General features: G+C 39.9%; 1 protein-coding gene across 2 annotated transcripts; it reads left to right on the top strand.

Annotated features, from left to right (window-relative positions):
• Positions 1–16,189: 16,189 nt before the first annotated feature.
• kbtbd8 (kelch repeat and BTB (POZ) domain containing 8) lies at positions 16,190–25,967 on the top strand. 2 transcript variants are annotated; one of them, XM_084729302.1, is made up of 5 exons: positions 16,190–16,220; positions 19,416–19,623; positions 19,771–20,077; positions 20,958–21,777; positions 22,812–25,967. In XM_084729302.1, exons 1-5 carry the CDS (start codon positions 16,205–16,207, stop codon positions 23,273–23,275), a joined length of 1,815 nt encoding a protein of 604 aa, XP_084585428.1. In that variant the 5' UTR covers positions 16,190–16,204; the 3' UTR covers positions 23,276–25,967. The 2 variants fall into 2 exon arrangements, with proteins under 2 accessions (XP_084585428.1, XP_084585421.1); XM_084729295.1 differs by lacking the exon at positions 16,190–16,220 and having other exon boundaries at positions 19,367–19,623.
• Positions 25,968–26,300: the final 333 nt, after the last annotated feature.

Raw genomic sequence — 26,300 nt, 5'->3', positions numbered from 1 at the left:
TAATACACACACCACCACCTGGTTCATTTCTATGCATGCTTGCACGCACACACACTACTTTTTTCTGTCTCTTGCTTTCCTTGGACAAACACACAGGGGCTGTATTGTATCTGTTTCCTATCAAATGTGAACTCTGTGGCCTTGAAACATGAAACAGTAATGTCTGGTATGCTTGTAAGCTAATATCAATAAAGCTCCACATCGGTCTGCTCCTGCATGCTTGGTCTTCCTCAGTGGCGCGGCATTGATCACACTAGAATGACTCTGATTGCCATGTACTCCTCAGCGAGGAGATAGATTCATGAATCCAAATGTTCCAGCAGGTGTCGGCAGGTAACATCGCATCCAACTGAGGTCTTTTTCCGCATGGGCTGAATTGACATATAAGCACAGGTCTGAGGCAGCGTATTCACTGATCTTCAGATGGGAAGAGGGGAAATAGAGGAGTGGAAGCCCCCAACACTCTTAGAAATACGGGTTCCAAAATGGTTCTTGCTTAAGGGCTGAGGTTCTACCTAGAAGTATTTGCCTCTGAATAATTCTTTTTGAATTAAGAACTGGTCAAGGGTTCTTTATAAGACCAGGTTTCCCATTAAGAATCCTTTTCATCCAAAAAAAAACAAACAAAAAAAAAAACTTGAAATCCTTAAAAACTATTTTGTCAAGGGTTCCATTAAAAATCCTTTTTATTCAAATTTATTCAAAAACAAAGGGTTGTTCAAAGGTTCTTTGCAGCATAATTTAAAAGAGTTTTGGTAGAAAAACATCCCAAGAAGGTGGAAAAGGTTCTGGATAGAATCCCCAGAGAGGATTCTGGGTGAAACCATTCCATCTTAGATGTGTTTTCTGTAGAACTTCACAGGAGGTTTTGGATGTAACCTCTTACAGATGGTTCTAGGTATATATAGGTTCCAGCCTTTATAAAAGGTTCCATTTTTTACCTTTAATAAATGTTCCACTTGGAACCCTTTCAGAGGGCCCTTTTCTACCCAATAACATCTGGCTCTTGAATTGGTTCCATTCAAAATCCTCGGAACCTTGGCGCGATCTTGTGAATCAACTTGCTTTTCCACCAGTTTTGAGCAGAATCATTGTAATCATGGAGGTCATCAATAGAGGGCACTGCACAGTGCACAGCAATCTGTAGAATATGACATGGCCACTTTGGTTCTACCAGGAACTAAAATGGGGAAAAGCAAAAGAACCCAATATGGTTCAAGTTGGCAACTGTATTTCTAAGAGTGAACCATGGGGGATACACAACAGCATGACCACCGTGAGGGATCTGGTTTCATATTGTGTGGAAAACCTTCCCATAGACTGGTGTGGCAGCTATGGGTGAGATGATTAAGTGCTAAAGTTGCATTTTCTCCTCCAAGCAGGCAGCCCCGAGGCAAGAGAGGCTGCATGATTGCCTCTGTGTGCTACATTACATTGACATGATGGAGAATACTCTCCTGGGGCCTGAAATAATGTAAAAGGAAAGTGGGAGAGGGGGGAAAAAAAGCCCATCCCAGCCTTTTCTGCCGGGACCTCAGAATTCTCCGCATGCAATCGGATTTGCTGATAGATCTCCCCGCGCTGCCGCCTTAATATTGATGACAGGCAGAGCATTCGCGCACGGGTGCATGGCAGCACACACCAGGGGAGTCCTCTAATCCGATTCTGCTATTAGAGCCCCAGACCTCCCTGCTGGGTGTCTCGAGCCTCCCGGCCACTCCGGCTCACCGTGACGCAGAGCGAGCTCAGCCATGCTGTGGACGCACAGGTCTGTGAAGAAGACCACAGGAGGACGATTAAGAATGAGAGAAAAAAAGAGGCTAGTCAAATTGGACAAAATGTGTGCAGTGCATTTTTTTTCTCCCTTAACTAATTAGCGTGAGGCTAAAAAAAGCCAAATTTTATAAAACCAAATCCATCAGCTGGACAAGTGGAACAAATGAGTCGACCTCACAGTGGGAGGCAGCACAGCCTTATTTGTTTGCTTTTACAACTTGAAGGGCAGACAATGCTCGGTCACCCAGCAGCAGCAGCAGCTTACTGAAACTGTCCCAAAAGTTACAGCCAATGTGAACCCCGGCTCCCTGCTAGTCACTGTGGTTTCTGGCAAACGGATCAAAACGCATGAGCTTTGATCCAGTGTTATCAGCGTGGCTACATTTTCAACACAGTTTCAACGCAAGAAAAGAGGACGTTTCCTTTTCGGGCTCAGCTCTGCTAAATCTGGAGTTTGCTTTCCAACTCATAGCAATGAAAGCATGAATGGTTATTATCACCACATGATCAGACCACCCATTATGACTGCAACAGAAAGGATAATACTCAGGCAGCTTCCAACAGACTGGTATTTGTACAATCTTATCTTTCCTAAAATGAATTCAGTCTTGACAAAGTCTTGGCTGTGTCAGGCTGGATTATTAAATTGCAATATGAATGTTTATCTCTCAATGCAATACGTAGCCAAACAATTTAAAGGAATAGTTGAACATTTTGGGGAATAGGCTTGTTTGCTTTCTTGCAGAGGGCTAAATGATCTGATCTGTCTGTCAATAATGAAGCTACAGCTAGCAGCCAGTTAGTTTTGTGTGGCATTCAGACTGGAAATAAAGAAAACTTAATACTGATGCCTCTATATGGCCTACATCAGTAAGAAGATTCACTGTTTCTAGTGCTGCTCTGTTGCTGTTAGTTATTCTTTATACCTGCTAACGGCTCAGATTCTCCTTGAAATCAGATGAAGGGATTTACAGCATGCAGACCAGAAGAGCCTGTGCTTTCATTTTCCCAGCTAAAGTTACACTGAGCAGTACGTTAGCCAGTTAAACAGAAGCTGGAGGAGATTTTCATTGAGATAATTTTGTTTTTTATGTTATATTTTGTGGTTATGGCGGTGGATACTCAACTGGAAATGAGGAAACACCTCAGTCTGGCACTTAACTACCTCAGTAAAATGGCGAAATTTATTGTTTTTGTACAGAATACGGATTGGAAAAAACATAAAGTATTGCTCAGTGGCTTTTGGAGTTGCTGGTAGGCAGATTTTGTTACCTTTCTACAGAGCCATGCCAGCTGTTTCTCCCTGTTTCCAGTCTTTATGCTAGGCTAAGCTAACCAGCTGGTGGATTTAGCTTTATATTTAGCATACATGAAAGTGGTATCAATCTAACATGCAAAATATGATAGAAGACTAGGATGGCCATATTTTAAGCCCTCAAACCGGGACCTTTAAGTGTCAGCACATTCATGCTCTTATGGACACATCATAGGTGTTTTCATCAAGATAAGCGACAATTATTTTAGCACTTAGCTTACTTACTGAGCAGACCTTTAAACACAATAGACACCATGAATGCAGCATTTTTGCATTTTATGAAGAAAGGGATAGTCCTCCTGGAGTTCATTAGAAAAACACAACTTGCTAGCTAACCATTAGCATACCAATTTTGTTGGAAAGGGTCATGTCTGGATGGGAACAGAACCTTGAAAGATCTTGCAAGAGTGATCAAATTAATCCAAACTGCTATCTTTCCCTCAACAAAGTGAGAAAAACTTCCAAACCTGGAGTCGTGCAGCTAAACAGTAACATTAGCAAACAACTTTGTCAGCACTTTGAGTTTCTAGGGTGGGATTGTGTGGAAATTAAGGCGCTTCTGGGGAGACTCAGACCATCTGCTCATCAGCTCCTCAGGTGGGGTTAGGGAGAAAAAAAAGTCAGAGAAAGAGAACGAGGAAGAGTCGTTTTAAATATGGAGAAGGACCTCGAGGTCTGTATTTACAGCAGCCTCCCATAGTGCTCCTATTTGTCTCCTCCTGGGTGGCGGTGTGGGGGAGCCCATGGCTCCTCACAACATCTGCAGGCATTCTTCCACAGGCCCCCGGAAGCATATAATAACCCATTACCTCCATCTCTGACAAAAACACACATTTAAACTACAATTACACCCCCTGCCTCCTCTTCTTCATGCATCCCATCTCGTTGCCTCTTCTTCTTCTGTTCTGCAATTCAATTGTTGCCAACCCGGGACTCCAGCATTTAACCCCCCCCCCCCCCCCCCCCCCCCCCCACTGTCTTCCTCTCATTTCCCCAAGAGATTACAAGAGACAGACTCAGTAAAGAAAGGCCTTATAGAGAAGACGTGAACACTTATTACAAATGTAAACTTGTTCCTTGTGTATATACATATACAGAACACAAACGCTCATGAATACAATTAATTATTGAGCTATATCCCATATTTTTCAACAGTAATAGATGAATATACACATTGATTTCCCTTAGAATCTAATAATAACAGATATACTTGGAAGAAAATCCCTGAACAGTTCTGTTTCTGAATCTGAACGTAAGCAACAAAATATAATCTAATCCATTCCACAAACTGTCTAAAAGACTTCCTCAAATGTTTTATGGTTACAGACATTCTTGCATTTTTTTGTTTTGAGCCAGTATCACTTTGTGAATGCACACTATCACAACAAATGTCTCGTTCATAACGCTATGACCAGAAAATTGTGTGTGAGATGTGGATGAAGTAGAAAAGTGCAGATATCTGGTGATCAGTTTCATTGTATCAGAAAGGGACATCTGTGGAGGGGTAAACAGAAACCAGAGCTATCATCAAATAACAGTAACCCCAGGAAGCCTTTTTCTCTCATTCAACAGTAGCTAGGCCCAATTTCACAGGCCACACTGTGGCTGAATGGGAAGAAATTGGAAGAAAAAAGTGAAATCGATTGCTTAGATTGCAGTTGTACTTTTACTTGTCTCGCCTTCTGTCATTTTACAGTGTTATGCAGTGTTAGAGTGCATTTCCAGCCTACACAGCCCTGCGGTAAAGGCACTACCTTTAGGTTTGCAGCTATTTCTCTCTGCATGCAGCAAATACTTTTAAAAAATAATCCAGGTAGGAATGTAGGCCTAATATCAGCTGCTAGGGTTGCTATGACTACATGCTTATATACATTTTTTTCAAATTAGTTATAAGGCAACTATTTTAATGGTTACTTTGGTGCTAATGTTAATATTCTGCTATACCATAACTAGTTGTAGTAAAGTTACAAGGACCTCTGGTACACTCTGTTGTAATGTATTTTCTGTTATTGGCTGCATGCTACTGAATTTTGAATCACCCCCCAAAAAAATCTTAAATTCTGACTTTCTGTCTTGGGTAATATGGCATGTATAGCCACTTTTTACACATAATCCATAACGTTCCTCAATGGTGCAACAAGACAATGATAACATTTCCAATATTTTAACTACACTCAAATACAAACGGAGAGTCAGCATTTAACTTCACTGTAATTGTTTTATTTTAAACCAAACTTAGGGTCGCAGCCCAAAATGGGTCACTGTTACTTTTCAGAAAAAAATCCTTTGTTTTTAAACTGCTACTACTTTTAAACTACTTAAAACTACATTGGGAGGTGCTCAGTATTGAGAGCTTAAAATGAACAAATTGAACAAACATCTCCAAACAAAGCATTCTTAGTTCCAGCGCAAGTCAAATGAGTTTTTTTTACTGTGCAAAGAAGAGACAGTGTTCTAACAGCAGAAAAGGATACCAGTCATGTATTTGTGTGTGGAACATTTGAATTGTTTGTTTTGTATATCTCTTAGCTGGTGGCTTGTGTGTTGCTAGCCAGCTAACCTTTCAGTGTTAGCAGCGACTGACATTATGATTAACACTGTGGGCTTGTCCCTAATGTGGAGCGTTTGGGTCGTGGAAAGACACCAAATTTTGGTCTCGAACTGAAAAAGTTTAGGAACGCCTGCAATAGAAAATGTGTCTAACTCCTTATGATCTGTACAGTATATTGTGAATATAACTAGAAAAGGATGCATTCTCTAAAGATTTACCTGTGCTTTCTGCTGAAATTTGCACATGAAATCTAAAACTTAAAACTTAAAATAAGTGGCATTCTGAAAGAGGCTGAAGTTGCAGTTAAAATGGAAATGCTGAAAAAAGTGTAAGTGTCACATGACGATATTGTCAGTTGATGTAAAGATATGGAATGGGATTGAAATTGAGAGAGTCTAAGTGATAAATTAAGATACAAAAGTCCTGAAAGACATCAGTGTCAGATAAAGTGAATAACCTACATGATGATGCCAGCTGAAGTGTTGTGTGTTGTTAAAGCAGTTGAAGTATGACGAACTCTAATAATTACTTTGATAATCACAGATAAAAACAGTGGGAACTCTGGGTTGACAGAAAGGTAAAGAAAATTAAAATAAATCATTCATATTTTTTAAAGGACCAGTGTGTAATAATTACAGGAATTTATGTACATAAATGAGATATATTATATATAAGTATGTTATTTATTATTATCAATCAACGTAAACTCATAATCTATATGTTCCTGTTACTTTAGAAATAGCCATTTATAGTTACATACTGTCGGGTTGACTTACGGAGATCGTCATCCTGCGCCGTCTACAGCAGCGCAGAGCGTACAAACTGCACTAACAGTGAGTCTTGGGAAGCCCATGGCGACCTTACGTAGACGCCGCATCGTAAACACGGAAGTAGACGGGGAGGATAGACGCGGGTGATTGCTGGCAGACCATTTAGCGTTGTGAACCTTGACTGGCACAGTTTTGACAAATGGAGGATCATACATACACTGTGCCAGAACAAAAAGCAGCGGACAGTGAATCCCCGTCATTCAAGAAGCGGAGACGTGAAGAAAGTAAACGCAAGCATGACAGGAAACGGCAAAAACACAAATCAACATCGGCATAGTGTTTACACGATGGAAATCGCTGATGGAGGACAAACGTTTTCACAGTGACGCCGAGGTTGCCTGTTTTCTGCTGGTCAGGTAATTCATCCTACACACATAATTGTAGTTTGTTGTGAGATAGCTTTCGCTCGCCATTTTGTCTGCTGATGGCCACCGTACTCTTGGTGATAGAGGGGCGGTGTTGGGGTAAATCCTCTTAGTTGCAATCTAAGGTTTGAACGCTAGATGCCACTGGAAATCACACACTTCTCCTTTAAGGCTCGTATCTGATGTCAGCTTCATATCTCACATTCCCCTTGTTCACCTTTAGGAGAACCTATGTTGGCTGTGAAATGTGTGAAACAAACGAAAAACCCAATCTAGAGCTAGTGTTTGGTTTGTCCATTCTGGGCTTCTGTATCGTGGCGCTGCAACATGGCAGTGTCAGTGGAAAAAGACCTGTGCCCTCTGTGTTTATAAATGGCTCATTCCAAGGTAAGTAAAACACAACATACCTCATTTGTAAATGATTATATGCTGAAGAAAACACACTTATGAATATTATATTTAATTTCTGCAACATTCTGCCCATAAATCTCTTTAAATTTTACACACATTTTGATCCTGCATGAAGACATGACATTATCAAGAGCAAAATGTGGGAGCATCAGCAGCAGGCTAATGCTTTGCATATTCGCTAAACAATAACATCAGATCATTAGACAGGATTGTGTAATTATTCTCACAACCCATTAATAAATTACTTCTAAATGAAAAGCAAAAGATATTAAATGACAGCACGTTAATACATGGGAATTACATTGTAATCGTAGTGTTCAATAAACAGTAATTAGTCTATTTCTCTTGACAGCATGAGGTTGCAGGTGCTGCCGCATGTTGTGAATGTCAAAAGACCCACCGCAGCAAAAACAACTGACTGGACCCTGATAGAGAGCTCAAATTGCATGAATTATCAACTGCAATCGCCACAAAGGGCACTGCCTCATTACTGTTGACAGTTTGTGTGAAGAGCCTGAAATATGCAATCAGCATAATAATAGAGAATTTAAATGAAACATTCAAGTTTGACTTAATTGGAAGATGAAAAATGCATGTTTCCCCTAGCAACTATTAATATTTAATCTTAAATTTTCCTCTTGGATAGAGAGATTTAATAATGTTGCAAAACAAAATAATTCCTGCACATCTACTTAAGTGAGTAATGCTATGGTGTATTTTTGACCTGTTTACCACAAATCATAATATAATGTGATTTGAAATTGCCTGACATTATGATGTGATATATCATAACCATGCTGGGTTTACCCACTGTAACAAATATGGCTGTGATCCAAAAATAGATGTAGTTGGTGGGTTGAATGTTTGTCCATTTTCTTCCATCATCAAGCCTCCTTTATGAGAGGAGTCTGAGGTCATAGAATACAGTTCCCACCCACAAAAGAAAAACCCTTTAACTCTGCAAGGCCTCCTTTCAGAAGCTGCTGTAATCTCAATTTTAAAGATACTGCGAGTGAAGATACTGGTATCATATGAAACTACAAGACCTAAGGAGTCCATTGGCAACAATCATGTCACGCCAGCTTGGCAAGTGAAACCTGGCATGGCCGTAGTCACAGTGGTCCCTTGATCTCTCACCTCAAGGTGTCTGAATCAAAATCAAAATGGGTTATATGGGTACCAATCCCAGTGTGTGCTATTTGTAAAAAGAAAAAAAAAACACAGGAGGGAGGACCTTTCAGTGATGCACTCTTAAGATGGATACTAACCAAAGTAAAACAAAAAGAAGTAGGAAGTACATTTGCCTTCCTTTTATAATTTAGACATAGGCATAGTTTCTGTTCCTTTTCCTGTACAAAAACGCTTGCAGTTTCATATTGGTATTCACTTTTTGATCTGTATTATTGCTTATAGTAAATGTAACTTGACAATGGCAGAGGTAATTGTGGAACTGAATTTAAGTCCAAGTGGGAGGTGCAGTCCACTCATGAGCATCCATAATGTCTTGTTAAAGCTGCAGTAGGTAGAAAGCCTAAAAACGGCTGATTGTTTAGTCTCATCTAAGTTAGGTTTCTCCATCCTAAGCCCCTCCTACCAGGCCAGCAGCACGTGTTTCTTGTGCGCAGGAAACAGTTTACTGAGGCAACCGTGAGCGAGCACGGACTGACGGACATCAACTGTGTGCAATAAAACATCTGACAGTACAAAACAGCAACAGAGGAGAGAAACTACATTTTAAACTGAAAAGATTCAGTGCGAAGCTACAGAAGCACTTAGAGCTAAACATTAAGGGCCCTATCATACGCTGATCTAAAGCGCAATTGGAAAGAGTGAGGCACAATGGATTTAATTTATTCAAGGTGTGTCCAAATCTTCCTTTGCCGTCTTGTGCCAGGGGTGGGAGTGATATTTTGCTCTGCTCTGCTCTTTACATCACCAGCATAAAGCAGGATACACCTATCAGCTGGACCCAAGTGCCCTCATTAATTCACAGGTGAGTTTAGGCCAAACATGCAATAAACCAATCAGAAAGTCAGTTCTCATCACCTTTAAGAGGCAGGTGCACCAGCAGCGCAAGTGTTGGCAGCATGACGGCAGATTTACCAGGAGGAAACAAAGAGAAAAGATTTTCAAAGCAAAGAGACAGATCTCTTGACTTGAGAAGTGAAAGCGTGAGAGCGTGCGATATATGGAGACAGCAGGACATCTCCAAAACAGCATCATGTGTAAACTGTTTATTTTACATTAACGCCTGCAAAAAGCAATACAATAAATGAACTGCAAATGTCATGCAGATATGTAACTGATTGTTTTATACTGAAGCACCTTGAAATTGTGTTGTATTTTATAATTAATTATTATCATCATCATCATTATTATGCAGCTCTGCTGGGGGAGGGGTGGTAAACTGGCTAGTCTAGCCGTGAAGCTTCCCAGTTCCGCTGGCCCACCTGAACCAGGTGGAGAAGCAGAAACACAAAGACCTTTTTCTCTCCAGGTTGGGCCGAACTTGTGTGGTTAAATATAGTGTCTTGTATATTTTGTATGTTATAGATCATAACTGTTTAATCCTTGTTTTTCTGGATCACAACAAACATGCAGACACAAACACTACAGCTGCTCCAGCTTTCATGCTGACTCATCTGATAAAGACGATCTGACAGCTGTGATCCCGTCCCGTGTGCACTTTGCAGGTCTGTTTAGATTTATTAGGCTTTATAATCATAAAATAATTTTCTTTTCCTTATTTGTGAGTTTAACTTTAAAGACACACATGCGCACGACTGTTGACCTGGTTTTAGCTGGTTGAAAGCGCAAGTGGTTTTTACTCCAATCCGCCGAGCACAAGATAGCAAATGGGCCGAGACCTCCTGCCCACAGCAGCACAGACCCCGTGCAAGTGCATTTGCCATCTTGCAGACATAGCAAAAATGGCACTTGCGCTGGTGTAAGATAGCAAAACCACTTGCGCTGGTGGCACAACAGCTTTGCGCCGGGTGTACAATAAGGCCCTAAGAGACTTAAACATCTTTCTCTCTGCTCTCCTGCACTCACACAAGCTCAGTATCACAACACTCGCTTGTTCAGGGAGAGAAAAGGAGGCTTGTCACGGTCGGTGCGATGTGACTGCAGCCTGCTTGGAAGCGAGTCGAGCTCGCTTTATCCCCGCTCCAGAGTGGGTCCATCTTGGGCACAGCTCACCACAATACAAGCAGTAATGGAAATGCAAATCAGTGGCCACACGGTTTCACTAGTCGCAGCCAAAAATGACATTGTCAGCTCCATGTGTATTTGTATCTCAGTTCTCACCAGAAAAAGTTGGTGATTTCCTTTACATCCCTCCTCTCTTTACTCTCACTCTATGACTTTCACATACATTTCTCCTCCAGGCAGCAGTCAACATGGACAGAGAAACTAATTATTTTACAGTAAACAGCGCGGTCAGCTCCTCTGTGGTCGCTGCTGCACACAGGTTCACAAACAAATGTGAAAGTAAATCCACCTTTAATCCCAAAAGTTTAAAAAAAACAAATTCTGAGTTCTCGTCTGGCCGATTCACGTGTCTGTAATTTGTCCGTGGTCGCTGCTGCAGAGGGACTGAGAGGCAGGAGTGAAAATAAATTGACTTTTTCATCTCAAAAGTATAAAAAACAAATGCTGAGCTCTCCTCTGGCTGGTCCGCAGGTCCACGATTTCTTCGTCATTGCTGCAGGGGGTTGAAACGCAGGAGTGAAAATAAATCCATTTTAATTCAATAAGTTTGAAACATACACTCTGAGCTCCCCTCCTGCCAATGAAGCAGCTGACATCAGGGTGACTGGTATTTTTTTCCTCCAAAAGCTCCACTCTGCCACCGGCCCTCACCTGCTCTTCCCAGTCCTCGTGGCCCTCAGCAAAGCCCTGGAACAGATGTCAATGAACTCAACTGAAGGTGAAGTCAAAAGTAATCAAGTGAGCTGACAAACTAGCGACTTTTACAGCACGAGTTTTCAGCCATTGATTCAGGGTCTTGCAGAAGGAACATGCATGCGCAGCTGCACTAGTAGAACAGCCAATAGAGGCCCCTGGTCTGAGAAGACCTGTGATTGGTTTAAGTCTACCGTCACGGGCCAGATTTCCTAAAGGCTGAAAACAGAGCCAAGAGGAGGTGCTGAAGTCTAGTTCTGTCTCGGACCACTTGATTTACAATATGCTGAAAGTTTTTTTTATGAAATTATTTCTCAATGATACCAAAATGTTTCCTATCCTACCTTTAAATAGTTAATATGGCTTCCACCATCTAATGGTGGGCACTGGAAATACATGTCAGTCTGACCAGAAGCAAGGATATTATTTATCCTCACTGGGGATAAAAAATGAGAGACCACTTCAAAACCATTTGTTTGTTTTTTTGCCTGGACTATAAATGTTTCACTTTCACCTATTCTATTTCCATTAGGGTGACCAGATGACAGTGGGTGAAATACTGGGTGCCAGAAGGATTCAAATGTATAGAATAATTTAGAGTAACATCAGACTCTAAATCTGATAATTTGTTACTAATATTATGAAGATCAGTTACAGATTCTGAGGATGATATCTGCAGAGTCTTTATTCTGGTGACAGCAGCAGCTTGTTGCGTGCATCTCCGTTACGTTATTAATTATTCATGACAATTTGGCTCCAAAAATACATAATACATTCAGTATTACTGTGTCACCAAGTCAGTCCTCCTCAGCATTTTTGCTTTCAAATCTCAAGTCAATTTACACAGCACACATACAGCTCTCATTTTAGCTTGTTCATATTTACAGTAATAATTACTGTTGACTAACAGGGAATTTTTTTTAGACAAACAGATTCCAGATTTGGGAAAATGCAATTCTTGCAGAAATCTCCAAATGTCAAAAGTTTTTATACCATTAACTTTTCGACAAACAAAATGCTGCTAAAGGTTCTCTGTGTGAAAAGGTTTAAATAAAATGAAGCAGCAGTATAACTGAGTCATGTTGTAGTAGAATATTCTTTTCTCAGTTTTAGCGTTATATGTGGTTAGATGGGTAGGTTAAGGGAAGTGTATCCATCAACAGGCATTAATGTGTTAACCATATTATTAACCGATTAATTGTTTAGGAAAGGGGCAAAATGTAGTAATAAATTGTATCAACCCAAAAACAGCTCCAGTCAGGGCATAACTGAGCACGGGACTGGCCATCATATGTACTTCAGTCCTTAAACATGCCAAACTTTTTATAAATGTGAATGGGCAACTCACCAAAATCCAGTGTTAATTACAGATTTATGACTAGAAAACTTGACAACGTGTTGTGTAACTTCTTAAACTAATTATCAGGTTTCATGTTTTCAGATGATGTACACCACTTTTGTGTAGTATATACTGTTGGCCTGCTGTCTCCTAAAGATTCCCTGCCTCCTCTAACAATGACAAAAATGAGTGTATGGTAGGAAGGGGGGAATTAAACAGAGATCCTAGATGTTTTATGGAAGATACATAGTGATAATTTTCAGATATCCAGTAAAGAATATCATTACCATGTTGATAATCATTGTGCTTTATAAGCCTGTAACCCAAATATGACACATGCAGCAGTCAATTCTGACAAAAACAACAGAAATTATGCATATAATAATAATTTAGAAAAAGTAGGGAAAATAAATATTTATTGGCTTAATATGACCAGAAGGCATTTTCCATTCACTGACACTCTACCTGCTACTCAAAATTTCAAAAGCATAAGGATACCAGGCTGAAAAAACACCTAAACACAATTTATTCAACTGTGTAAATATGAAATACAGTGTTTTACTGACCCTTTCGGGCCAACATAATCCTGTGTGATCTAAAATTCATGGTCTGCATAAGTAAGAGTTGTAATAAGAGGTGTTTTATAAATTGAACAAAAACAGGAGAAGCCAAAATTGAAATTTTATTTATTTTAAGTTGGACTCCCTTGGGGTATGCAAAGCTGTTTAATGAAACACTTTTATACTGATACACAGAATTAATAAGTCGAGTACATGTATAAACAAGGCTAAGCTCTTCTCAAAATGTATTTAATGTGGAACAAGTTGGAAACCTTGGAAAACTGCTCTCATTTAAATCTATCCTTGGAATAAACTATTTATCTATGTGAGAAATATAATTAATTGACCTGTAGTGGATATTGAACTTTGAACTGTAGTAGTGATAATGTGTGTTTGCCAACTGTGTCACACAAACACATTATGCTAACAAAAAGTTGTGATTGGTAATACCTGAGCAAGGCCACTAAGCATCACATACGCCAAAAAGGGAAAAAAAGTTATTTGATTTATTTTTCAGCAGCAGAAGTAAACACATCCAAGCAGTGAATGTGGTTTCACATGCCAGCACACAACTACTATGTGTAAAATAAAACAAGAAAGCGAGGTAACTGTAGATGTGCAAAAAGTGTGTATCTTGAATCCTTAAATCAGTAGGGGCACTACGGCCACATTTCCACTGCATGGTACGGCTCACCAAGGACTACAAAAATAAAAAGGGCACCAGCTGGATGCAGTGGGGCGCCTGTTCACTGAAGGCATTTATGACGCATTTATGGTGAAACAGTTCCAAATCTTGGTTTAGATTAAAATTGGCCAACTCATTTTCTAGCATGCAGGGCAGTCTATATGACACTGCATCATGTTTTGTCCATTGCAAGGACACCCTGAAGAGCACTTCATTGGGCTTTCTCCACCTCATCACATTTTCTGCTTTGGAAGGGCACCCTAGAGGGCACTTTTACATGTTTTGCCCACTGGAAGGACACTAAATAGGGCACTTCATGTTTTATCTACTCTATGGGCACCTTAGAGGGCACTTTTTTTTAATGTTTACCCCCAAGATGGGCACCCTGGAGAAAACATTTTCATGTTTAATACACTACAAGGGCATCCTTGTTGTCAATCTGGCAGTAAATTTACAGTGTAAGTTAGTTAGTTAGTTTGTTGGTAAAGGCTGCTGCTTCTCAAGAAGACTCCTGGGTGTTGCTTGCCAACTTCTGGAATAGCATCACTTTGAAGATCAGCTCCACCTACACTGAGGGTTTACTATCTGCCACAGAAAACAAAGTACCTGGTACCAAAGGCAAGAAGATAGAATGGAGTCAAGACGGACCATGCAGTGGAAATGCAGCTTATGGTATAACAACATGGGCCCTTATGGCCACATCTGTGCAAGTGTAACTGGAAGCAGCAAAAGATAAAACTTAACAGATGAATAAGTGAGGCATCTATCAGTGTGCATGGCTACCTTTCACAACATATCCGGTAGCTTACATATGGAATTCTATAGATTTCACCTTTCATTCAAAAATGTATCAGTTGTTAATCTTTTACCAACCTATTTTCATTTCAATGAGAGGGACTGTTTAATCAACTTATAAATATGTTAAATTATCCAAACATCTTTTCCATGCATGTCTGTGTTGTGCAGGTCTCTGTGGCTTATGCATTATCCAGGATGGCAAATCCTGAGTTGTACAGTTGTGCAGCTGCCTGGAAAGATTTTTTTCTCCAATATTGTAGGTTTTCTATTCTGTAGTTCAGCTCCAGCTCTGTAAATTTTAGAATTCTAGAGTAAGAGTATTTAATAATGTAAGACTGAAGCTACACTGGAGAGGGTGTGTAAAGTTGCTGTTAGTGTTTTAGTAACTCAGTCAAAGCACCTTTTGCTCTCAGAGCAGTTACCCAGTTTGGATACAATTTTACTTCATATCTGGTTTAAGGATTTTTCTCCCACTGTGATTCTAAGGTTTAAAACTCTTTGGTGTTTGCTCCTTTATCACAAATATTTTTGGTCTTGTTTCTGACAACATGGATGCAAATTTTATTTTCTTTATTTTTAAACACACTATGTCCCATTTAAAAGTTGGAATAAGCAAGATGTGCATTCAGAACCTGATCTTAAACTTTGTATCAAATGATACTGACTCCTCTTTAGTAATACACAAATAGATGCTTAACAAAAATGATTGTTCATAGAATATAAATTACAACATGTAATTTTTAGATTTACAAGCTGTATTACTGAAAGCATCATGCAACTAATATGATTTCAAAGGGTAGCCTATTATTTGCAAGCGTTGTGTGGCATCTAGCAGTGAGCTTGAAGATTGCACCTCAACACCTCATCTCTCCCTCTCCTTCTAGGCATGTAGGAGAACCTAGTGTCCACAAACTTGCCAAAAAAAAAACCATAAGGCCATATCTAGAGGTGTTTGCTTCGTCCATTCTGATTTTCAAGTTATGAAACACTAATGCAATACTTATGAATACATAATTGATCCCCCTAAATATTGCACATTGGACTTTAAGTACACTGCCACATGTGCAACTACTGTTTTAACCTCGACTTTTTAATTTTCATACAAGGTGGAAATGAAGATTTCATGTCTTAAGGCCAATTGGAAGAGTGGGTTCTATAATAAAAGCACCTGTTCACCATGTAATCAAATTCATAAAGAAAGATTGTGTCTGATTTTACATTGTTGCTCCCTTTATTTGGTTCATCTCATACTTGAGTTTGTTTATCCCCATTTTTATTGCCACTTCGCCTTAACAACTTAGTATAGTGGGGCAAATACAAAGAAAGAGAGTAATGTACAATGCTCCTACAATGTACAATGCTCCTACATGGTTACCAAATAGCTCCGGTCACTGCTGCTTCCTCTCTACTTTGGATCCGTATCCACCTGTTTAAATGGACTGCTATGACTTTTATGGTTCATTATACGCTGTGTGGCGTGTAGTGTGTAATTCCGTTACTGTGTATAATTTGCCCATGCAGCGATCAACTTTTTTCCTATTTCAGATGAAAGGAATGTGATTGGCTGTGAGATCGGTGCTCGGCTTGTGATTGGCTGTTCCTTGTTTCCGGGGCTCCGCTGTGCACTCACTGACGTTTCTCGGTCTGCCCCGAGATAGACCGGAGAGAATGGCTGCCAGTGGAGGTTAGCAAAAATCTTTATTGTTTTCTGTAGTAATCAGACTTAAATAACACCGTTTAAAGTTATAATTTGTATGTTTACATGTCCGTGGAGTGTAGTCTTACAGACTCATGGAAAGAGTCATGACATGTTGCATTCTCGTTAAAAGAGGTCAGGCTCTAAACGACTCCTCAAAAGTGTTGGTTATCGTTAGCCTCGCTATGCGGCTAACGTTAGCTGTCTGGCTAACTTTCGGCCGGTTAGCTCGCTACCCACAGCTGATTGTGTAAACACTTGTTTATGACAAGAGACAAAGGTTAGACTAATGCTAGTCATACTTGCTGTTATCAATAGTAAAACACTGGACATCGCTAAATAGTGGTATGTTCTCTGAGATGGGGACGTTATGACTGGAAGCATTTGAGTTTTATCGCCATTTATATCTCGCAATGTTGTGTCAAAGAGAGCTTGCTAACATTAGCTTGGTGCCTAGCTGTCTGCTAAAAGTTAAGCTTGCATGTCAACTAGCTAACGTAACCGCGAGCCTTGCTGTTTTTCGTAATAATCAAACATACCGACGAACCATTAGCTACACAGCTAGTAAACTAAATGGTTTGTGTTCTTCAAGTTGGCTTCCAGTGTGGTTAGCCACCCACACAGTTACTGCAGTCACCACCGGGCAGTGCTGTGAGATGTTAGCAAGCTAAGTTAGCCATCACCTGGCGAGACTGTAGTTTCTGTGCACTCATCGTGAGCCTTTGTCCTGTCAAGGAGTCAGCGTTGCCCACCTCGTGTATGTGTTGGAAAAGTTTTTGTTCTTCGGCAGCTGAGAATATAAGACTGAAGTGATACATTATGGAAGGCATTAAGTTGGAGTGCCACTTGTATAACTTGCCATAAAACGGGTGATAAGAAACATATTTACCTTAAAGACACTCTTATAGGGGATCACCACTAAATCCACGAGGCCCATATGTTATCTGTATGTTTTCAGCCGGCATATGAGAACATGAACAACTTAAGCCCAAAATTAGACCAAAAAACTCGTGTAGAATAAACGAATGGAGAGGAGAAGTTTTCTGCAATTGCCACAATCATCAATCAACATTGAACATTTTGTGACATCAACAACAATATATACTAAATCTATCTTGCTTAAAAACACTGTCTCAATAACCGTATTTTGTTTGATAAATTATAATACCAGTACCACTCCTAGTACCTTTTAAAGGGATAGTTCACCCAAAAATGACAATTCAGTCATTGTCTACTCACCCTCATGCGGACTAAAGGTCTGGTTTAGCTTTTTAGTCCACAAAACACTGCTGGAGTTTCACAGGAAAACAGCGCTACAGAATCACCCACACAGTTGAAGTCAGTTTTCAAAAGAAAAAGAGCACTTCATTTGATAAATTTATTTTTAGTTCATTTGATACCAATCATATGAATGGAAGCACAGCTGATGTTTTGGTGGCATCTCGGCATGCTTAACTGCCAACTCTGAAATACATTACAGTGTTGCCACACCACAAACTGTGGGCTGTATCTGGTATTTGTCTGCAAGCAAAACCATCCAAATAGTCATATTTGTTCTCTGGAATGGTGTACGAGAAAGATCAAATGCAGTTATTTTTTGACAGGAGACGTTTCGATACTACCTGGTACTCAACCCTATGGTCTATACTCAGTGTAAATTGTAATTCCTAAATAACCATTCCTTTTGTGATATCTAGTTTGAGACCAGAATATGTGCTGAATCTCTCCACTGCAAAACACATTTTCCGTAACCTTTACAGCATTAATTTACTGTAAACCATTTTTAACTAACACATTTTCAGTGTGGTGCAGATTTGTATTTTGTAATCAGTATTTGTTTATCTCAAAGTCTGCCATGTTTCATCTTATGCCTTGTTTAAATGCATGCCACAGCACTGGCGTTGCAGCAGGCATGTTGTTGGGGTGCCACTTGTATACCTTACCATAAAATGTGTGATAAGAAACTTGTTTGCTATGCAGACACAACCATAGGGAATTACCACTGAATCTATGAGTGGTTTATTACCACTGAATCTATGAGTTTCACTGAATCTATGAGTTTTCATATGTTATCTTTATGTCTTCAGTTGTTATGTGAGAATATGAACAACTTTGGCTTAAAGTTAGAAAAAAAACAATGAAAGAAGAGAAGACATTTACTGAATATATGTAATACTGAATTATTTTAATGCTTTTCTTTTTTTTTAATGTTATATTTATTTTTTAAAGTATTTTGTCATTGTATTTTATTTGACCTCTTTCAGTACAACTTTATGTATTGCTGCAAGGGGAAAATGTATGCAGCAGTTCACCAACCAAGTTAACAACAAGTTAGGAAAAACAAGCTAGCAAGCACATCAACTGAACCAAACATGCTAACCTAATAAAAACTAACACAGTTATCAGTTACATGTGTAGGATACTGTCACTTACAATATCTGGAGTTTACTCAACTTGTAAGTTGCAATCTCATCCAACTTGCATGTGTTTCATGTGATGTGTCTTGGAGGGGTGTTCACAGCATTTCCACAGCATAGCTGAGAACAACTTTTTTTAAATGGTCTTATCCATAAACTACCATTTATGTGTAAATACCATCCCGAACATAACTTAGATGGCAATGTTGACCATTTTGGGGAGCTTAGTAGTTAATACTCAGCAAAGGAAAGTAAGAGAATATTGAAATAATTTTCCAGAATATCAGTATTTTCTAGGGACATTTTACTTTTTCTCATGTTTTCTGTGACTTTTCCAGGTTTTCCAGGACACATGAGAACCCTGAAACATGTATAACATGTTTTGGTTTCTTTTTGGAATGGTGTAGATATGTAATTACTATTGTCAGAATTTCAAGTAGTCACCTTTGTGTTATGTAAAACTTAGACACCTGTTTTTCTTGAGTTTTGTTCAAATGTATGATACAGTACTGGTGTTATCATCAATCTGTTTATTTTTATTTTTTTCACACCCTGCACTGTTAAATTAATGTGACTGGATCAAGAATGTTAAAATGTTAACAGGAACTATTGGTTACTAGTTAGAATTTTATAACCTGTTATCAAATCACCACTTTTTTATATATGAATCTGATCAAGTCTTTCAGTGTTTTTTGTGTCAGTCAGTATTTCAGAAGGTACAATGGTTAATTTATGTTTTTCTCTCTCTCTGTGCTGTGTTGTTCAGAGGTAGGGAAGCTGTTACAAGTACAAAATGGGACACCTCCGAGCACCAACTACAACGGGGTAGATGCTGTTCATGCTTGTAACATCCTTCAGCAGCTCAAAGCCTTGTATGATGAAGCACAGCTCACAGACATTGTTGTAGAAGTGGACCATGGCAAGACGTTCTCATGTCACCGAAATGTCCTTGCAGCAATCAGCCCATATTTTAGGTAAGAGTCAACTTGGCTGTCAGTTAAGTGATACATTTTATAATATACGGTCAAAATTCCTTGTCAAGTTTTAGCATGTTTGAATCACGATGCAGCTGTTGCATGAGAATTGAAGAGCATTTGTGTTTTGTCCACCATCACCACCAGGTCCATGTTCACCAGTGGCCTTACAGAGAGCAGCCAGCGTGAGGTCAGAATTGTTGGGGTGGAATCTGAATCCATGCACCTCGTCCTAGACTATGCCTACACATCCAGGGTCACACTCTCGGAGTCCAATGTCCAGGCCCTGTTCACTGCAGCCAGCATTTTCCAGATTCCTGCCTTGCAGGACCAGTGTGCCCAGTTCATGATCAGCAGACTTGACCCCCAGAACTGTATCGGGGTCTTCATGTTTGCTGATGCCTATGGACACCAGGAACTGAGGGAACGCTCTCAGGACTACATCCGCAAGAAGGTCAGTAACATGGGCACAGATTAGGTTTCTCAACAGTTAATTGCATGTAGATTTAAAGGGATGGTTCAGATTTTTTGATATGGATTGTATGAGGTACTTATCGATAGTCAGTATATAGTCAGCACGGAAGCTCAACAATGAACTGCTGTGGACAGGATCAGCAACAAAAGCTTTTTTTTAGCCACTTACAGATGTCTAAAAACAATCAATACCATTTTAAATGTTCTTTTGTTTAGAATATTTTCACTGCTTTACCGTACTGTCAGACAGCCTTTTCTGGTTAAAAATCACCATTGTATAAGTTGAATATCACTCAGTCAGATGATTTAATCTGGTGAATTCTAACTATTGTTTTAAAACACCAAAGTCACACAATAATAACAAAAACTAATAAAACAAACTAACACACTGAAGCAGCAGTAAACCAGCAACTCCCATTTTCTTCTGATTTCACCGATGGAGTTTATTTGGTTTGGGAGAGGGTGACATTTGACTCATATAATGATAGTTCCCTGTCAGAAAAGGCTGTCTTGACAGCAGATAAAGTGATGAATATATTCTAAATATAGTGAAAAATTAAACTGATAGTGATTTTTTTTTTAGGTGGACCTCTTTTAAATACCTTTTGTTGCTGATCCTGCCCACAGCGCATTGCTTAGCTTCAGTGCTTGTGCTGTTTGGTCTGTGCCGACCGGCATCTACTGTAATTAATACACTATCGATAAGTACCTCATGCAACCCCACGTCAGATAATCTGAACAATCACTTTAATGATTATGCTTGCTGCCACTTCATTCCATTTTTTTAATAAAAGTTTTTAGAGGATATAGTTGGATTTTGTTCTTGTAACTGAGTTTTCTTTTTGCTGTTTTTGTGGTAGTTCTTGTGTGTGTCATGGGAGCAAGAGTTCCTCCAGATGACCAAGGAGCAGCTTGTCAGCATTTTGAACAATGACGATCTCAATGTGGAGAAAGAAGAGCATGTGTATGAGAGCATTGTTCGCTGGCTGGAGCACGACCTGCCTGGCCGCGAGGCCCACCTTGCTGAGGTTTTTTCCCAATGCATCCGTCTGCCCTTGTTGGATGAGGCCTTCCTCAGTCGGATACCTGACCCCTTCGCTTGTGCCCTGTCCCTGTCTAAGGACCCTGCTGAGGCCAAAGCCCGTCTCACTGGCACTAATGGTTGCCCACAGCGCCTAGGTATGACTGCTTCTGAGATGGTCATCTGCTTCGACGCCGCTCACAAACACTCAGGGAAGAAGCAGACGGTGCCTTGCCTGGACACGGCCACAGGACGGGTGTTCAAGCTTTGCAAACCACCCAACGATCTCCGGGAGGTCGGTATCTTGGTGTCCTCAGAGAACGACATCTACATTGCAGGAGGTTACAGACCGAGCAACAGCGAGGTGTCCATTGACCATCGGGCTGAGAGCGACTTCTGGCAGTATGAACATGCAGGCAACCGATGGCTTCCACGTGCACCTCTGCTGCGAGCGAGGATAGGCTGCAGGCTGGTGCACTGCTGTGGGAAACTATATGCACTGGGAGGCCGAGTGTATGAAGGTGATGGTCGAAATGCATTAAAGTCAGTAGAGTGCTATGATGCCAGGGACAACTGTTGGACAGCAGTCAGTCCTATGCCAGTGGCCATGGAGTTTCACAGCGCTGTGGAGTACAGGGACCGTATCTATGTCCTCCAAGGTGAGTTTATGCTGCTTAAAGTGCTTAAAGTATTCAATGTAGGGTCATATGAGGTACTTATCTATAGTCAGTTTATTACCTTCAGTAGACGTCGTCGGTACGACCCCAGTTTGGATAAGCAGAGAGGAGCACCAGCATGGGAGCTCAACAATGTACTTCTGTGGACAGGGTCAGCAACAAATGGTATTTTAGTCACTTAAAAAAGGTTCCCCTAAAAAAAAAAATATCAATATCACTTTAGGTGTACAATGTTTATAATACTTTCATTGCTTTACCTTGCCATCAGACCTTTTTCAATGGAAAACCGCCTTAATATAAACTAAATATTGGTCTCTTCAAACCAACCACACTCCATGGGTGTCATTTTAGTCATTTTACTTTGCAGAACACATGAATTGCTGGTCTATTCTGCTTCCATCTGTTAAATGCTTTGTGTTATTGTGAATTCAGTTTTATAAATGAATTGTTAGGATTTAAGTCACATAAATACAAAAAAAAGAAATAGATTGTGACAGTGATAGACCTGGCAAAGTAAAATGAATGATTTCTCCCATGGCGTTTGGGTCATTTGGAGAAAGTGATATTTAGGTTATATAACTGTCAGAAAATGGCTGTCCAACAGCAAGGTAAAGCGCTGACAATACTTTAATTATAGTTTACACTTCAACTGTTATTTTATTTTATTTTATTTTTTTTGACCTTTTAAGTGGCTAAACTACCTTTTATTGCTTGCCCCGCCCACAGCAGTTCATTGCTTAGCTTACGCTGTGGTACTTTTTTCTGTTTCTCCAAATTGGGATTGTCAACTATCGATAAGTACCTTATACAGCCCTGCATTAAATAATCCGAACTTTCCCTTTAAGTGAAAGAATGCAACCTTTACAGCGGAGGAGAAGAGGACCATGATAATGTGATATTTCTCATTAATTTAAACTTGTCTACAAATGCATACATTGTTTGACACTTGTGTGTAAAACATATGAGCTCGCATGTTGACCACAGCTCTAAATTACATTTCTTTTTGCTTTCTACAGGTGAATATTTCTTCTGCTTCGATCCTCGTAAGGACTATTGGAGTCATCTTGCCCCGATGAGCATCCCTCGAAGTCAGGGTCTGGCTGCCTTGTACAAGAACTGCATCTACTACATTGCCGGCATCTGCAGGAACCACCAGCGCACTTTCACCGTGGAGGTGTACGACATCGAGAAGAACACGTGGAGCCGCAAGAGAGACCTGCCGTTTGACCAAGCCACAAGCCCATACATAAAGGCCATGCTGCTGCAAGGCAGGCTACACCTGTTTGTACGAGCCACACAGGTCATGGTGGAGGAGCACGTGTTTCGCACCAGCCGCAAGAACTCCCTTTACCAGTACGACGACGAGGCAGACGTATGGACCAAAGTCTATGAGACACCCGAACGCCTCTGGGATCTGGGTCGCCATTTTGAATGTGTGGTGGCCAAACTTTACCCACAGTGTCTGCAGAAAGTGCTTTGAGGTAGCTGGTTTTGTGAACCCAATCTGTGAGGCAGAGGGAGTGGTGTGATCCTGCCTGCCTTGTGCCTGGTGTTACCTTGGGTTTGCACCACAAGGACCATTATTTTGATTAAGTCTTAAGTCGTTCAAACTTTGGTTTAACATGATCAAAATGGGGGTGCTTTTAAAGATTGCAGTATTTTTTTTTTCCAGACGGCACCAGCTACCCACACTGATGCTTGTTTAACAAAACCGTACAATGAATCATAAGTGCAATTATCCTATTTTTTGCTTGTTGTTGAGCCATGTTGTTCTATTTTTGTTTTAGATACTTATAGGTAAGGATTTTTACAAATGATAAGCATGCGAATGAGGGTATTGTCAAGATGAAAGTGCCCTCTGGAGATATGGATGCTACATGTCAGCATAAAGTGAAAATCTATATATATAAATAACTATATAAACTATATATTCATACGGGTAAGATGAGTACCATAGCTCATTAGTAGGTTGCTGGCTCTGAGGTTTGTGTGTGTGTTTTTTTTTTTGTTTTTTTTTTTATATTCTGTGCTCGAGTCTCTCTTCAGCTTATTTTATAGATGGGTTTTAATTTGAAGTGTGCTTGTGATTTACATTACCTTAGTGTTTTTTGAAGCTTGTATGATATTTTTATGGCCCTCTTCTTCCTTCACATGCGTCAGTGTGTCAAACAATACACTATGTGTGGCTTCCGAGCTATTTTTAAGTTTTGTTTAGAGATTCCAGTTGTATGGGGGGCTTGTGCCTCCAGCTCTTTTGAGTTGGCATCCATTTTGTGTCACATGCGAAGACAACTTAAGTGAAAATGTTTAAGAGTACTCACTCTCCACATTGGAGAAATAAGGACGGAGTCAAATTTCGTGGCAACACTAAGTGGAACGTTCAGACCAACTAACAGGCTTACCTCAGAAACTTCAGATATATTTGATTAGGAGAAAAGGGACATTTCAGGCCATTGTGTTGATTAAGCAACTGTGTGAAAAGCTCAGTGTTGAGCATGGTCGAGGTTGTCTTTCAACATTGGATGATAATTATTTGAAAAAGGTTTAAAGAGCCTTCCTCTTAAATGCCAAAAAAAAAGCATTTGAGGTCTTGTTGTAGTTGATCTGGACAAAATGAAAATAATTTTGTGGTAGCAATAAGTCATGGAACTGTGATTAGGCTATATTACGTTATATTACCTTAGTAAAAAGTGCATTAATTGTTTTGTGTGCTTGTCTCTGCTAGTGAAAATCATGGTAGTTCCAATAATGATTGTGTGGCTGTTGCATGGGTGCAGGCTTGAAGTGACGTGTAATTTAGTGCAGATCATTTGGGATGCCAATGTGCCTGTGGCTCAAAAAAGGGGCATCAGAATCAAAAAAGAAAAAAAAAAACTGTTCCTCCTGATGAAGAATATCTGAAAAGTCTTACTCAGCATTGCACTGAATCACTCTCCACTTCAGCAGTCCTTAACTGCAAACTTTACGAAGCACCCTCCCGAACAAGCAGACTATATAAACAAGTGAGGGTGGCCCCGGTCAGGTCGGGTTGTGTGCTAATTCATCTAACAGCCATGAATCCGTCTTTACATGCCATCATCACACAGAGGACACAAATTGTTGGTGCTGCTTTTTTTTTTCTTTTGACAATCTTGTATAGAAGAATTAATACCACCACTGAGTGGCGCTCCCTGTGAAAGTGTGACATTTTCAGTGCCGTCAATTTCCTCATGCAGGTTCCTGTGTCATCTTTGCACTACACATCTCCCTTGTATTTTATCTTAAAGAAGAGTGCCCCTTCAGATAAAGGTTTTAGTAACCACACAGCAATCATCAAAGAGATATACACGGAAAATTAATAGCAGAAGAGTCACATTCAGTACGGACTTGAGGATATAACTTCTCCAAGAGAAGATCCGCTGTTGACTGACTTTTGAGCTGATTTTTAATTGACCCAGCATGAACAGTGCCCTCAGAACAGCCCTCATCAAGTGTGAGAGAAGGTTCGAGCTTCATCCACATGTCTACAGACGGCCATTTGAGAACCAGGAACGGAGAACTCTCAGGATTTCTACTGATACACAGTACTGTATTTAAATGTTTTTGTTATGTGTAATATACTGTACTATAGGTTTGCTGTACTTGCACAGTTTTTTAAAACTTCTCTTCAGTTTCTTTTATAACTTGAAAAAAATAGATGTGATTTTCTTTTTTGTTGTCTCCAGTGGCTGTTTTTCTTTTCATTTATGTAATTACCTATTTAGTTATGGTAGAGTAATTCTGCTCTGTTGCGAAAAAATGATTACCCGCACGAGTGATACCTTTTGATTTTTCTTTTTTTCCTTCCCTCTGTTGTACAGTAGTATTTCTTTGTAACATCTCACCAAAACTAAGCATTACAGATCAAGTAACTACATTGTTACATCATGTTTCAAACACCAGTCATGTCATACAACAAGCTAAAAACAATACAGCTATATATGTTCAAGAGTTGGTGGCCTTTTGGGCTGCAATACATTTCTCATCCTGGTCATTTACATGCATCGCTTATGGGTGCTATTCCATTGTGTTCCTCATGCATTTTCCTCCTTTTTACTTCGCTGGTTTGTCTGTTTTGGGTTATAGTGGTGGTTGAGCTCAACTGTGAAATTCACATTGCACATAATTTGAAAATAAAACTATTAAAGGTGAAATTTATTCTCCATTTTTTAACATGGTTGCTATTGTTTCTGTCATCTCCTTCTGTTGTCACTGTCACAGTCAGACAGGGTTTCCCCTAGCAAAGTTGTCACCTGATGGCAGGTATCTTTTGATGGGGTTTGGAGGCTAAAGTGCCTCTTCTGACAAGGGCCTGGCGTAGACTAGCGACAGGGACAGTTTACCCCAAAATCAAAAATATGCATTTTTCCCCCTGGCCTGTAGTGCTGTTTATCCATATAGATCAATTTGGAGTGAGTTCAAATATAATGGGACTAAATGGCACTCAGCTTATGGTGCTTAATTTAAAAAATCGTACCCCATGTTTC

Source organism: Lutjanus erythropterus, chromosome 2 (genome assembly GCF_056507025.1).
Source record: "Lutjanus erythropterus isolate fLutEry1 chromosome 2, fLutEry1.hap2, whole genome shotgun sequence".
Taxonomy (NCBI): domain Eukaryota; kingdom Metazoa; phylum Chordata; class Actinopteri; order Lutjaniformes; family Lutjanidae; genus Lutjanus; species Lutjanus erythropterus.
Note: the sequence above shows the minus strand (reverse complement) of the source record. Positions and strands in the feature narration are given on the sequence as shown.